Raw genomic sequence first — 12656 nt, forward strand, 5'->3', positions numbered from 1 at the left:
TACACCACTTTTATATGCACACATATATAACACGCGACAAAAACCCTCGTTGGTTTATAATAATGGGCTATAATGGGCTTACCTCATTAAATCAAGACAAATTAGTCCGATAACGTGGGAGCGGGGTGTTACAACAAGGCAACAATTAGGTATCTTTAGGATTTATGGAAACAACACCGCTCAGATTTTTATTTCTTTCGAAAACAGTAATCTTCTTTTTTTTATGGAAAAATTTGTAGGTCATTTTGGTTATAAAAATTTAGAAACAGTAAATCCTATCGGTTGTGGTGGCGGTTTAGCCATTTATTATAATAATGATTATCATGTTTCAGTTTTATAGAGTAATCAGTGTGGATGTCGGATTCACACACTCAAGTATTTTATTAAGTAGGAAAGATTATTCTTGAGGGACAAAAATGAATATGTAAAAACTTTATAAATTGCTACGAAAATTGCTATAGTATTTCTTTCTTCAGAGGAAGATCCTCTTTACATGGCCATTGGCCTTTATATTTATACATAGAGAAACGACATTAAAATGAGTAATTAAGTACAATTATTCCTTCTTAAATGTGTCCGTTTTGATTCCTTGACTTTAATGCTCAACGTTTGAATTTGAGTTGACTCTGATCTTCGTGGGCCTCGCCTTTTCGGCCCAAATGTCCTTGAACCGTCTTACCCGTGTCTTCTACACCGAACTCATGTCATAATGCAGTCACTTCGGATTCTCGAAGTGGTGATAACCACTTCGACCTTTCCTTCGGCTCATGGGTCCAATGAGCTTCATCCTTTATGGGCCATTATCTTGACTACGTGGCAATCTTTGGTTGGTCTCGTACTTCTGGTGCGGGATTCGACACCAACAATTAGCCCCCCAAGTTCTTCGAAGTGCTATTCCAATTCGGAGGACTTTAAATGCTCAAGTGGCCAAAGATTGCGCTCGAGAATCTTTCTGATTTCCCGCCGAAAATCTCATCACTCCTTTAATTTCGGCACTAGCCATTTTTAACCGAGTGACATCTGTCATCATTATGACCGTATATTGATTAATTACTATTAAAACGGGAAAAAAAACCTTCCCACTTCCCACACAACTTCCGAGGCGGTTTCATCATTAGCTTGAGGTAACTTCTTTTCACCATTACTCTCTTCTTTTACTTTTGTACTTTAATCAGAACCTCTCTCTTCTTTTCTTCACAAAAACCTCTCTTCGCCGGATCTTGAATTTTTCTTTCTTCCCAATGACTTCCGATTCCGATAGACCCGAATCTCCGTCGTTTGATGAGAGGCGTTCTAGCAATGACGAGTGCACCCGCTCTAACGATATTGCCGGTCCGCACTATAGATCCACCTGCACCCTTCAGTCCCTCGAACGATTGAAAGAGCTCTGCCGAATTCCACCGGAAATTATGGCGGAGGCGCAGATAGCTGATCCTACGGAGTCCCCAGAAAACCATCGCGACGGCTATTTCTGTGTATACGAGATCTATTTTAAGGGTTGCGGGCTGACCTTTCCTCTTCCCGAAGCCCTAGTTCTATACCTAGCGGCTCTTGAAATCGCTCTTCCTCAATTAACCCCCAACCTTCTCCGTACTATTCTTGGAATTATAACAATCGCGGCGGAGGCCGGTTACGTTGTCGGAGTTACTGAACTAAATGAGCTTCTAAGCGTGAGAAGTTCATCGAAGAAAACGGGGTATTTCTCAGCATATCCTAATGCCAACAGGAACATCATTTCACATCTTCCGAACAAGGATGAAAATTGGCATCATCCTTGGTTTCTGATTAAGAAAACTCCCGCTTCGATTGGAAATCTTGCAGATTTTCTCCCTTCGAAGTGGTCTGCGAAACCCAGTAGAGATTAGGTCGCCCGTATCTTTCCCGGTTGTTTCTTTATCTTTATTGACTAACACCGTTGTTTCATTTCGCAGCTTTCGTCGCTTCCACTCTCCCATCTAAAGAGTTCATCGAATTCTTCAAAATAATTCTTGAAGGGGAAACCCTTTGGAATTCTTTCACTCTTGAACGATTCCTAGAAGCTAACCACAGACTCAGGATGAGTCCACCTGGTCATCTTCACCAAATTCCGCCTCCTCCCTCAACTCAGGGAATGTCATCTCGGGCCCTTGCGGCCAAGCGTAAGTTGCTTTCCAAGCCGATGGCTGAGGCTTGCGAGGAGAAGAAAAAGTTTCTCGCGACTTCTATAGACAAGAAGGACTACAGTAGGACCTTGCTGGTTGATGATGGCAGCACCGAGGGAGCCCGATCTGTCGCTTCCTTCAGATTAACTCCTCGTCGCGATCGTCGCGACTCACGTTCTCCTCGGAGGGATCAATCTCCTCGCCGTGATTCACCTCGTCCTCCCCGAGATGATTTTAGTAACGAACCACTTAAGAAATTGGTTCGCCGGAAGAGAGACAAGTCCTCTCGCAGTGATTCTTCCCCGCGGAGGGAAAAGTCAAGGGCCCGGACTGACCGCTCACCTCGATCATCCCCTCCTTCTGAACCAATGGGTCCTCCACGACCGGTTGATATGTCTTCCTCTTCCCAGCCTGATAGTGGAAAGACTGCCCGGAGCGCATCTCCAAAAAAGGGAGATTCTGAATCTCGAGATGCCTCCTCGAGGTTAAAACCTGCTCTTGTCCCTCAAGTCAAATCGCTTTCAGGTTTGGTGATTCATACAGTCTTCAACGTTTTTATTTCCATTAAGATTCCGATTTTTACAACCCTTCTTCCTTCGCAGCTATGGAGAAGGAAGGCAACATTTTCCGGTGCTTCAAGACCCGATCGGGTTCGATCTTGCCAGACTTCGACAAGTGGCGCCCTGCGATCCGTGAACGATATTTGCTTCATGCTCATCATTCATCCCGGGTTAGTTTAGTTTTAACTTATATATTTTTTTTTATTGCATTGCCATTCAGCGAACTGACTCGCCACCCCGGGTTTATGTATAATACCAGGCTCACGGTGAACTTAACGACATGATCGAACACTATGAAGGGCTGGTCCTTGGTCGGGAAAAAGAGATTGACGCGTGGAAGAAAAAGCTTTATGCTCTTGAGGCTGAGTTAAGCTCTTCTACCGGCTCCAAACACGAACTGGAAGACAAGGTCGACAATCTAACATCCGAACTGGCGAAGATTAAGGGGGAGCTGCAGGGCCAGTACGACCAGAACTTCAAGCTCCAGGAAGAGTTTTCTGGTGTTCAGGGTAGGCTTCAAGAGTCCGAATCAAACGCTGATTCCCTGAACAACCAACTCATCGAGCTTAACGCGAAGTACAAGGCGATTGCCAAATTGCGTGACTCCGAGTTGGCGAAGTCGGCATCAAAAGCCAGAAAGGAGGTTAAGGGACGCGGGATGGAGTTGATCCAAGGGGCCATCCGATTCATGCAGACTGAGAAGGCTAGGTCTGATTTGGAATCAGACATCAAGGAGCACGAGAGCAACCTGATCCTGCTGGATCAAATCCATGATACACATTTCTCCGAGGAGCAAGAGAGGACCGAACTGTCGGCTAATCTTTCTGAAAAGCGGAGTCGCTTGGCAGCTCTTCCTACTTCGACCTTCAACCCTCAGGACTTCGAGGAATTCTTTACTGAATCGCCTCCTATAAGTGAATCAGGTCTAGACTGGGCAGGTAATGCTTGGTTCCTGACATTTACTACCTTTTCCTCACCTTATGTATTTTTTTTAAAAAACAAGCTGACTGGGTCTGTCCTTCCCAGGTTCAAGTGAGGCGGAGGATGTTGTCCCACCCGAAGTACCTGCGACACCGGCGATCACTCCGGAGGATGGTTGTAATGTAGAGGGCGGACCAAGAGCTCCATCCGACCAAGCACCAGCTAAAGAGGTGAACGAAACTTCGGTTGCTGAGCCAGGGTCCGAGGTTGATATTACGCCGTAGTGGCTACGTCCACATTAAATTGGGAATTGTCCCATTTATTTTAAAACTTAATTTCGAACTTGTCTTTGCCTAAGGAGGCTTTATTATTTTCTTTTGAACAAGATATTTGCCTGAGGAGGCTTTTAAACCTTTCTAGGTTATGACCCATGGAGGTTTGGTTAAAATTATATGCGGGTTTGCAAAGTCCGCTTTTAACCTTTTGTGGCCTTGTGGTTATGCTTTTGAGATTTTTAGGTTGATCAGACCTTTCTCTTTAGAATGCGAGAACTGAGCTCGGCTTAAAGCGAGTTCCCCACTTCGGGTTTAGTCAACTCGATAAACTTATTGGGCTTGGGCCTTAGAAACTTTTGTAGTTAATGCGACGGTTGCGCTTTCCCTTCTTATAAGTAAGAAAAACGGCTCGTCTTTAATGCAATAACTGCCTTTTCTCGATTTCCAAAAATGGTTTAAACCACTCGGACACACTACCATTATTGGATTTATGGTTCCAAGACAAACCCTAAATCATTATAAATAAAGGCTTACCTACTTCTAAGCTTTATTAGAACACTATTTTAGAATCTTACTTGAGAAATATTTCGAGAATGGAAAACGAGAAAGTAGCCCCCATCGATCCCGGAAGCCCACTTTTCTTGTCCGGTGACGGCTTTGAACCGGCCGGCGTTCTCTTCCCTCACGCCGTCTTTCACTTTCCTTCAAAGGAGAAGAAAGAAGCTTGCGACTTTATCGACAAGGTAAATATTTAAAGTTTTTGATTCAACAGCTTTTTGTTTCATCTTATCCATTCATCTTTATGCCAGGTTGCCGACAAGCACCGTCGCTTGTGTGAAGAGAGGCAACGGCTGGGCCTCAACAGGCAAACACTCGAGGCTCGCATTGCCCGGGTGGAGAGGAAGATACGGGCCTTGGAAAGTGATCCCTTTCAGTGGGAATGGCGGAATTTTGACTCTGTCGCTGAGATCCCGAAGATGCTTCGAATGTATCTTCGCGCTAAAGGAGTCCCGGGTCCCGTGAACGCCCCCGTCTGCGCCGTTCCATCTGACAGCGAAGAAGTAGACGAAGAGGAGGCCAGCACCTGTCGGAAACGCATTCGGGATCGTTCCGAAGTGGATGCCAAGAACAAGGCGTCCACTTCGAAGACTAAACCGGCGATGAAGGAGCCTGTTCCTGAGCCTCTTCCATAAATGTTCTTTAACTTCTTCCCTTATTTTAAACTCGTAATGGGCTTCGGGCCCTTTTTATCTATGGAAACATTTGCAACTTTCCTTTCTTTTCAAATATTCTCGGAGATGCGTCTTTTAATGCAGGATCTGTTCGAGGGCATAAATCTCTCCGCGAATCACTCCATTCTTTGGATAGAATCCGCAGCTTGTTAGGGATATGACGTTCCTATAAATTGTTGTCTCAATTTCCCTTTACTCCTCACCATTCTTTTCATTTTAGTAGGTATGGAGTTCAATCTTCGCTGTTCAGAATCTATGCCCGACTTCTCCAGAATCGGAATGATAAACGAAGATGTTCCAAATGAGCCAAGCAGGCAGCCTCCTCCACTTCGCGGCTTCTTGAGATCTCAGATCCGAGCCCCATGTGCTTTGATCAGGGATCTCCCAATCAGAGACCAAGGAACAGCGACGGCGTTCATAGAGGCACTCGAGCTTCAACACCGGAAGCTTATGTCGGAAAAGAGGAGACTTCGGAAGAGGATTAACCGGATGCAACGCAGGCTTACTACGGTGTCAAGAGATCTTCACATCCTTGAATCTCACCCCGGAGAGTGGATTGAGCTTGGAATTTCAGACTTTGCTCGAATTCCGGACTGCATGATGCCGGTCCTCGATCTTGCTGGTCAAGGAGTTGAAGTGTTCTGCTCGTCAACAAGGTTTTCATAGTCCGAAGTGTACGATGAGGGACATTCCGTCTTTTAAATAACGCTCTATTTCCAATCTCTTGTATGTTCGCATAGTCGAGCCTTTATTTGCTTCACTTGTTCGCACAATCGAACCTTTTTCCTTTAATAAAGAAATAAAACAAATTTTTATTAATAGCTGAACTCGTTTTCGAGCTGCCTACGTACCCATCTCGGGATCAAGCCACACCGTAGTTCATGTACATAAACAATGTATGTAGCTTTAAACATAAAACTTCTTCAGGTTGATCACATTCCAAGGTCGCTTGACTGGATTGTCTTCTAAGTCTTTCATCCTATAAACACCGTTCCGAACCACTTCGGTAATAATGTAAGGTCCTTCCCAATTAATACCGAGTTTACCGGCGCCTTCTTCTTTTTTGTTATCAAAGACGCGCCTCAATACATAATCTCCCACGAAGAACGGCCTACTTTTAACCTTAGAATTGTAATACCGGGCTGCTGCCTGTTGGTAATTCTGGATCCGAATTAGAGCTTGATCACGCCTTTCATTTATGGTATCTAGTGAATCATTAAGCATTGCTGAATTTTCTTCCTCATTTAACGGTGCTTCTATTCGACGAAGTCCGGGCACATTGAGTTCAGCTGGTACTACCGCCTCCATGCCATAAATCAAAGAGAATGGAGTTTCTCCTGTAGGTCGCCTAGGGGTTGTACGATAGGCCCACAGGACGGGTTGGAGTTCTTCATACCATCCTCCCTTTAGATGACTTAAGCGTTTCTTGAGATTACTTAATATTGTCTTGTTCGCGGCTTCAGCTTGACCGTTTCCTTGCGGATATCGTGGAATAGAATAACTAACTTTGATTCCCCAGTCCGCACAAAAGGCATCAAACTCGTGTGAAATGAATTGTGGTCCATTATCAGTGACTATTTCGTATGGAACTCCATGTCGACATATAATGTTTTTCCAAATAAAGGTCTTCACCGCCGAATCCTTGATACTAACATACGCCTCAGCTTCAATCCATTTTGAAAAGTAGTCTGTAAGGACTAAAAGGTACTGTACACCTCGAGTTGATTTGTGTAATGGTCCAATGATGTCCATTGACCACCTCATAAACGGGTATGGGGCGGAAATGGAGGAGAATAATTCCGACGGTTGATGGATCAATGGTGCATGGAGTTGGCAGCGCTTGCATCTTTGGGCGAACTTAACACAATCTGTGATCATAGTGGGCCAAAAATACCCCATTCTTTTAACTTTAAAAGCCATAGCTCTTCCTGATGAATGACTCCCACATAATCCTTCATGCACCTCGCTCATGACGATTTCGACTTCGGGCCCAAAAATGCATAATAGGTAAGGGTCACTGACACCTCGTCTATATAACGCATCCTTTGACAGACAAAATTTCGCGCTAACGACTTTCATTTTCCTGGCCTGCCATTTATTCTTTGGGAGCTCACCTGTCATGATGTAGTGCTTTATTGGCTCCCTCCAGTCAGCCCCCCAGTCTTTAGCCGGAATTTGGTCAACTTTGTGAAATATTCGTGGCTCTGGTTCGGGATGTTCGTTTGGTTCAAGAATATCCTCCTCGACTAACGGTTCGGTTTCTAATATTGTTTCTGGAATCACATCTTCAGCTAAGACAACGGGTTCCTTGTTAGATGCATTTGATCCTCTTGACTTCCTCCGTTTGTTGGGTGGCGGTTCGATCTCTGGTTCGCCACGGTCGCGTGCCGCTGCTCGAGACCTTGTAACGACGAGGGTTTCCTTGCTGTCTTGAATGCTTCGCTCCGAGATGCATTCTACTGGAATAACTCTCTTTAACTTAGGATCTGATGTTGACGCCAATGCGGCAAGTGCATCCGCAGTTGTATTCTCTCCCCGAGGTATGCGGATTAATTCGAATTTCGAGAAATTTTTAGATAGATCCTTCACCACTTCGAGGTACGCTTCCATTCTTGAGTCTTTGGCTTCATAGCCTCCATTAAACTGGTTAACTACTAATTGCGAATCGCAATAAGCCAATATTTCCTTAGCACCAACTCCTTGTGGTAATCGAAGTCCGGCAATCAGGGCTTCGTATTCTGCCTCGTTGTTGGAAGCATTGAATAACAACCGGAATGATTGTTCCAGAATTTCTGATGTTGGAGATTCCAACTTGATTCCCACTCCGGATCCTTGCTTTGTTGAAGACCCATCTACGTGTAACCTCCAAGTTTGGTTCTCCGAATGCTCTATCGTTCCAGGTATTGGTAGCTCGGTTAAGAAATCTACTAGAACCTGAGCTTTCATACTGATCCGGCTTTTGAACTCTATATCGTACTCGCTTAACTCCACCGCCCATTTCGCCAAACGTCCGGACTGACTTGGACTATGAAGTATTGTTCGGAGTGGTTGGTTAGTTAATACTTCAACCGGATGGGACTGAAAATATGGACGCAGCTTCCGAGCCGAAGTTACCACCGCGAGTGCAAGCTTTTGCATCATTGTGTATCTGGTTTCCGGATCCGTCATTGACTTGCTTACGTAGTAAATTGGTTTCTGCTCCCCACGGTCTTCCCGAACCAAGACTCCACTAACCGCGTGGTTTGAAACTGATACGTACAAATAAAGTTTTTCATCCACTTCCGGTTTGGACAGTATAGGTGGAGTGGTTAAGTATGCGTTAAGCTGCCCAAAAGCTTCTTCACACCTCTCATCCCAAAGAAATCCTTTGTTCCCTTTTAGAATTTGGTAGAAAGGCAACGACTTATCTGTTGATCTCGAGATAAAACGATTCAAAGCCGCAATCCGCCCAGTCAACCGTTGTACTTCTTTGAAGTTTCTTGGAGATGGCATGTTTAGAAAGGCGTTAATTTGATTTGGATTGGCTTCAATCCCTCTTTCTGTCACGATATAGCCAAGAAATTCTCCGGATGGGACTCCAAAGGTGCACTTCGCCGGGTTCAGCTTCATTTGATATCTATTGAGAATATCAAAACATTCCTCTAAATGCTTAACGTGATCCTCTTTCTTTAACGATTTAACCAACATATCATCTATGTAGACTTCCATTGTTTTCCCGAGATGATTATGGAACATCTTGTTAACCAACCGTTGATATGTTGCTCCTGCATTTTTCAAACCAAAAGGCATTACCTTGTAACAATAGATACCTCTATCAGTGATAAACGACGTTTTTTCTTGGTCTTCGGGGTTCATCATTATTTGATTATAACCCGAGAAGGCATCCATGAATGTTAATAACTCGTTCCCAGCGGTGGACTCTACAAGTCGATCTATATGTGGGAGCGGGAAACTATCTTTGGGACATGCTTTATTGAGGTCTGTGAAGTCGATGCAAACCCTATCCTTCCCATTCTTTTTCTTGACAACGATAGTGTTTGCTACCCATTCCGGGTATTGCACTTCTCTTATGGACCCTATCTTCAAAAGTTTATCCACTTCGTCATTTACTACTTTGGCTCGCTCCACTCCGAGCTTTCTCCTTTTCTGTTTCACCGGTTTGAAGCTTGGATCCACGTTTAGCTCGTGACAAATTATATTTGGATCTATACCAGGCATGTCTGCTGCTGACCATGCAAATGATGCTTTGTTTTTCCTTAAGAGTTCGATCAAAGCTTCTTTTATTTGGCCAGTCAAAGTTGCCCCAATTCGAATTTTCCGGTCCGGCTTGTCTTCTTCCAACACCACTTCGACTGCTACATACTCTTTCTTCTGCCCGCTAGGAAATTTTGTTCTTAGTCCTTCTTTTGCGGGCTTCGTTAATTGCTATTGAATCTTCATACGGTGGCTAGCTAGATAACACGTCCGTGAAGCTTCTTGATCTCCCCGAATTGTTTCCACTCCTCTTGACGTTGGAAATTTGATACATTGATGATATGTAGAGGGGACTGCTTTCATTTGATAAATCCAGGGAGTACCGAGGATGATGTTGTAAGCTGCAGGCTTATCGAAGACAACGAAGTCCACGATCTTCGATACTTTTTTGGCAAGGACCGGTAGCTTGATTGTCCCGAGAGACATGGCTGATTCACTTGTGAATGCAACTAATGGAGACGGAGGCCCCACTATGTCTGCTCGGCTGATTCCCATTCTTTCTAGAGTACTTAAAAAGATCAAGTCGACTGAACTGCCTGTATCTATAAGGATCCTTGATACTTCGAAGTTGGCAACATCTAGGGTAATGACTAGAGCATCATCATGAGGCCTTTCGAGGTACCGCGTTTCTTCTTCATTAAATGATATTGATGCACCTTGAAAATCGACTTCTTCGCTTAAGCTTGCTTTGAGTAGGATATTTCGTCTATGTTTCTTGATGGAACTTATCGAATCTCCGCAAAATCTGGAACCTCCTAGAATCACATTGATCTTACCCTTCGAACTCCTTGGTTCTTCCTCGTTGGATAACCTTGGTCTTTTGGAATCTTGATCTTTGGAGTTTTCCTTTGCTTCGTGGTATTCCTTCACAAAATCTTTTATATCGAATTTGGAAAGATCTCCACTGGCCCAAAGCTCTGCGAGGTGCCTTTTAAGAACGCTGCAATCCTTGGTTAAATGTCCGGTTACTTTATGAATGTCGCAATATAGACTTTCATCACGGACCCAAGTGTTTGATCTTCCTTTCCCTTGGAATTGCTTTCCGACGGTACTGTTGAAGGGTTGCGACCCAAATTTCCTTGGTCCTTTGCTCTCCCTAGGCTCGAACTTCTTGGTAGGGATGGTGATCGCCGGCTTTTCTTGCTTATTTCTTTTGGCAAAACTTTCTTTTTCGTCCTCTACCTCCATCCAGTTGTTCGCGCGGAAGAGTGCATCCTGAATTGTGTCTGGTTTGTGAAGTATTAAGTCTTCTTTAAACCTTGAATCATGTCGCAGTCCTTTTCGTAGGGCAGATAAAGCTGATTGCTGCGAGATTCTTGGGAGCTTTGACAGCACTCCTTTGAACTTGGTGATGAAAACTCGAAGTGACTCACTTGACCCTTGCGATAAGTTCCAAAGATCGGCATCCGAAACGCTTTTATCCATAAGGATGGAATATTGTTTTAAGAATACGGCTGATAGTTCGTCGAAATTACTGATCGAACCCGGCTCTAATTGGGTGAACCACATTAGAGCTTGGCCACATAGATTCTCCGAAAAAAGCTTGCGGTAACATGCGTCCTCATCAGCTTCATCCAATTCAACTCTTCCAGCAGCGATCAGAAAAGCTGCGAGATAGCTTTTTGGATCCTCCAATCCGCTGTAAGGGTCCAACTTGAGCTTCCGGGAATCTTTGATCCTCAAACTTGCAATTCGCGAGATGAAAGGTGTTCGCCTAGCTTCTTCAATGACTCGATTGATGTCTGGCTCCGAACTTGTAGCTTGATGAAATTTTGATTTCATTTCTTTTAATTCCTGGCTAACCTTCCTCATGGTCTCGAACTGGTCGAGGTTTTCCTGCTCGTACTGAGCTGCAAGTTGTTCTTCATCCCCGAGCTGTGTCTCTTCTTCCAACGTCTGAGCTACATTATTAGTATCACCGGGAGTTGTTTGTCCGCTGGTTTCATTTCGTGCAGCGGAACTTGGCGAGTTGAATATCCCTCTTCGGATTCCCACCAGGTTTCCTGCACTTAAAGAGCGAACACGAGTTTGTATAGTATTGACGTTTTGACTAAGAGATACCTGGGATGTTTGCAACGTATCGACGGCCTTTTCCACATCCGAGAACTTTTGTGATATGTCCGACATGGTTTGCTGCATAGCTTTGAGGGTTTCGGCCAATGATGTCTCAACGGCGTCTCCTCCGGACATTGTTGCTTATCTCGGAAGTGTGATAAAGAAAAAATCTGACCACTCAAGAATCCTATCTCCCCACAGACGGCGCCAAAATGTGGATGTCGGATTCACACACTCAAGTATTTTATTAAGTAGGAAAGATTATTCTTGAGGGACAAAAATGAATATGTAAAAACTTTATAAATTGCTACGAAAATTGCTATAGTATTTCTTTCTTCAGAGGAAGATCCTCTTTACATGGCCATTGGCCTTTATATTTATACATAGAGAAACGACATTAAAATGAGTAATTAAGTACAATTATTCCTTCTTAAATGTGTCCGTTTTGATTCCTTGACTTTAATGCTCAACGTTTGAATTTGAGTTGACTCTGATCTTCGTGGGCCTCGCCTTTTCGGCCCAAAGTTCCTTGAACCGTCTTACCCGTGTCTTCTACACCGAACTCATGTCATAATGCAGTCACTTCGGATTCTCGAAGTGGTGATAACCACTTCGACCTTTCCTTCGGCTCATGGGTCCAATGAGCTTCATCCTTTATGGGCCATTATCTTGACTACGTGGCAATCTTTGGTTGGTCTCGTACTTCTGGTGCGGGATCCGACACCAACAATCAGCTTATTGATAATGGAGTTACTATTAAAGGAAAAGTACTTCATCTTACCTTTGTTTATGGAGAACCGGTAGTTAATAAAAGAATAATGGTGAGAGAGAATTATGCGTATCGGGGTGACTCGGAATACACCTTGGTTTTTAATAGGCTATTTTAATGAGCTAAAAGGAAATCACAAGAAAAGAGGTGATAAATTAAGACATGCATCATCGTTTATCCTTTTTAATTTAATGATTAGAGATTGCGGTTCACTTGAGTTTCCGTATATCGGGGATTTCTTGTCATGGCGTGGGTAGAGAGATAAAAAACCGATTTGGTGTCGGTTGGACAGAGCTCTAGCAAACAAAGAATGGCATGATTTGTTCTGTAATTCATTTATTGAATATTTACCGATGGTCGCTTCGGATCACACACCAGTGGTAGCGACGATTGCGGATAAGGTCCCACGAGGAAAGAAAACTTTTCGCTTTGACAAACGATGGATTGGA

The 12656-nt window shown here is 44.0% G+C and overlaps 1 protein-coding gene across 1 annotated transcript; it reads left to right on the top strand.

Moving 5' to 3' along the window:
* The first annotated feature begins 1241 nt into the window (after positions 1–1241).
* On the top strand, positions 1242–3906 carry LOC110229776 (meiosis-specific protein ASY2-like). Its single transcript, XM_021030610.1, has 5 exons — positions 1242–1854; positions 1932–2666; positions 2711–2871; positions 2961–3639; positions 3728–3906. The coding sequence occupies exons 1-5, from the start codon at positions 1242–1244 to the stop codon at positions 3904–3906; spliced, it is 2367 nt and encodes a 788-aa protein (XP_020886269.1).
* The last annotated feature ends 8750 nt before the right edge of the window (positions 3907–12656 follow it).

Source organism: Arabidopsis lyrata (genome assembly GCF_000004255.2).
Source record: "Arabidopsis lyrata subsp. lyrata unplaced genomic scaffold ARALYscaffold_3, whole genome shotgun sequence".
Taxonomy (NCBI): domain Eukaryota; kingdom Viridiplantae; phylum Streptophyta; class Magnoliopsida; order Brassicales; family Brassicaceae; genus Arabidopsis; species Arabidopsis lyrata.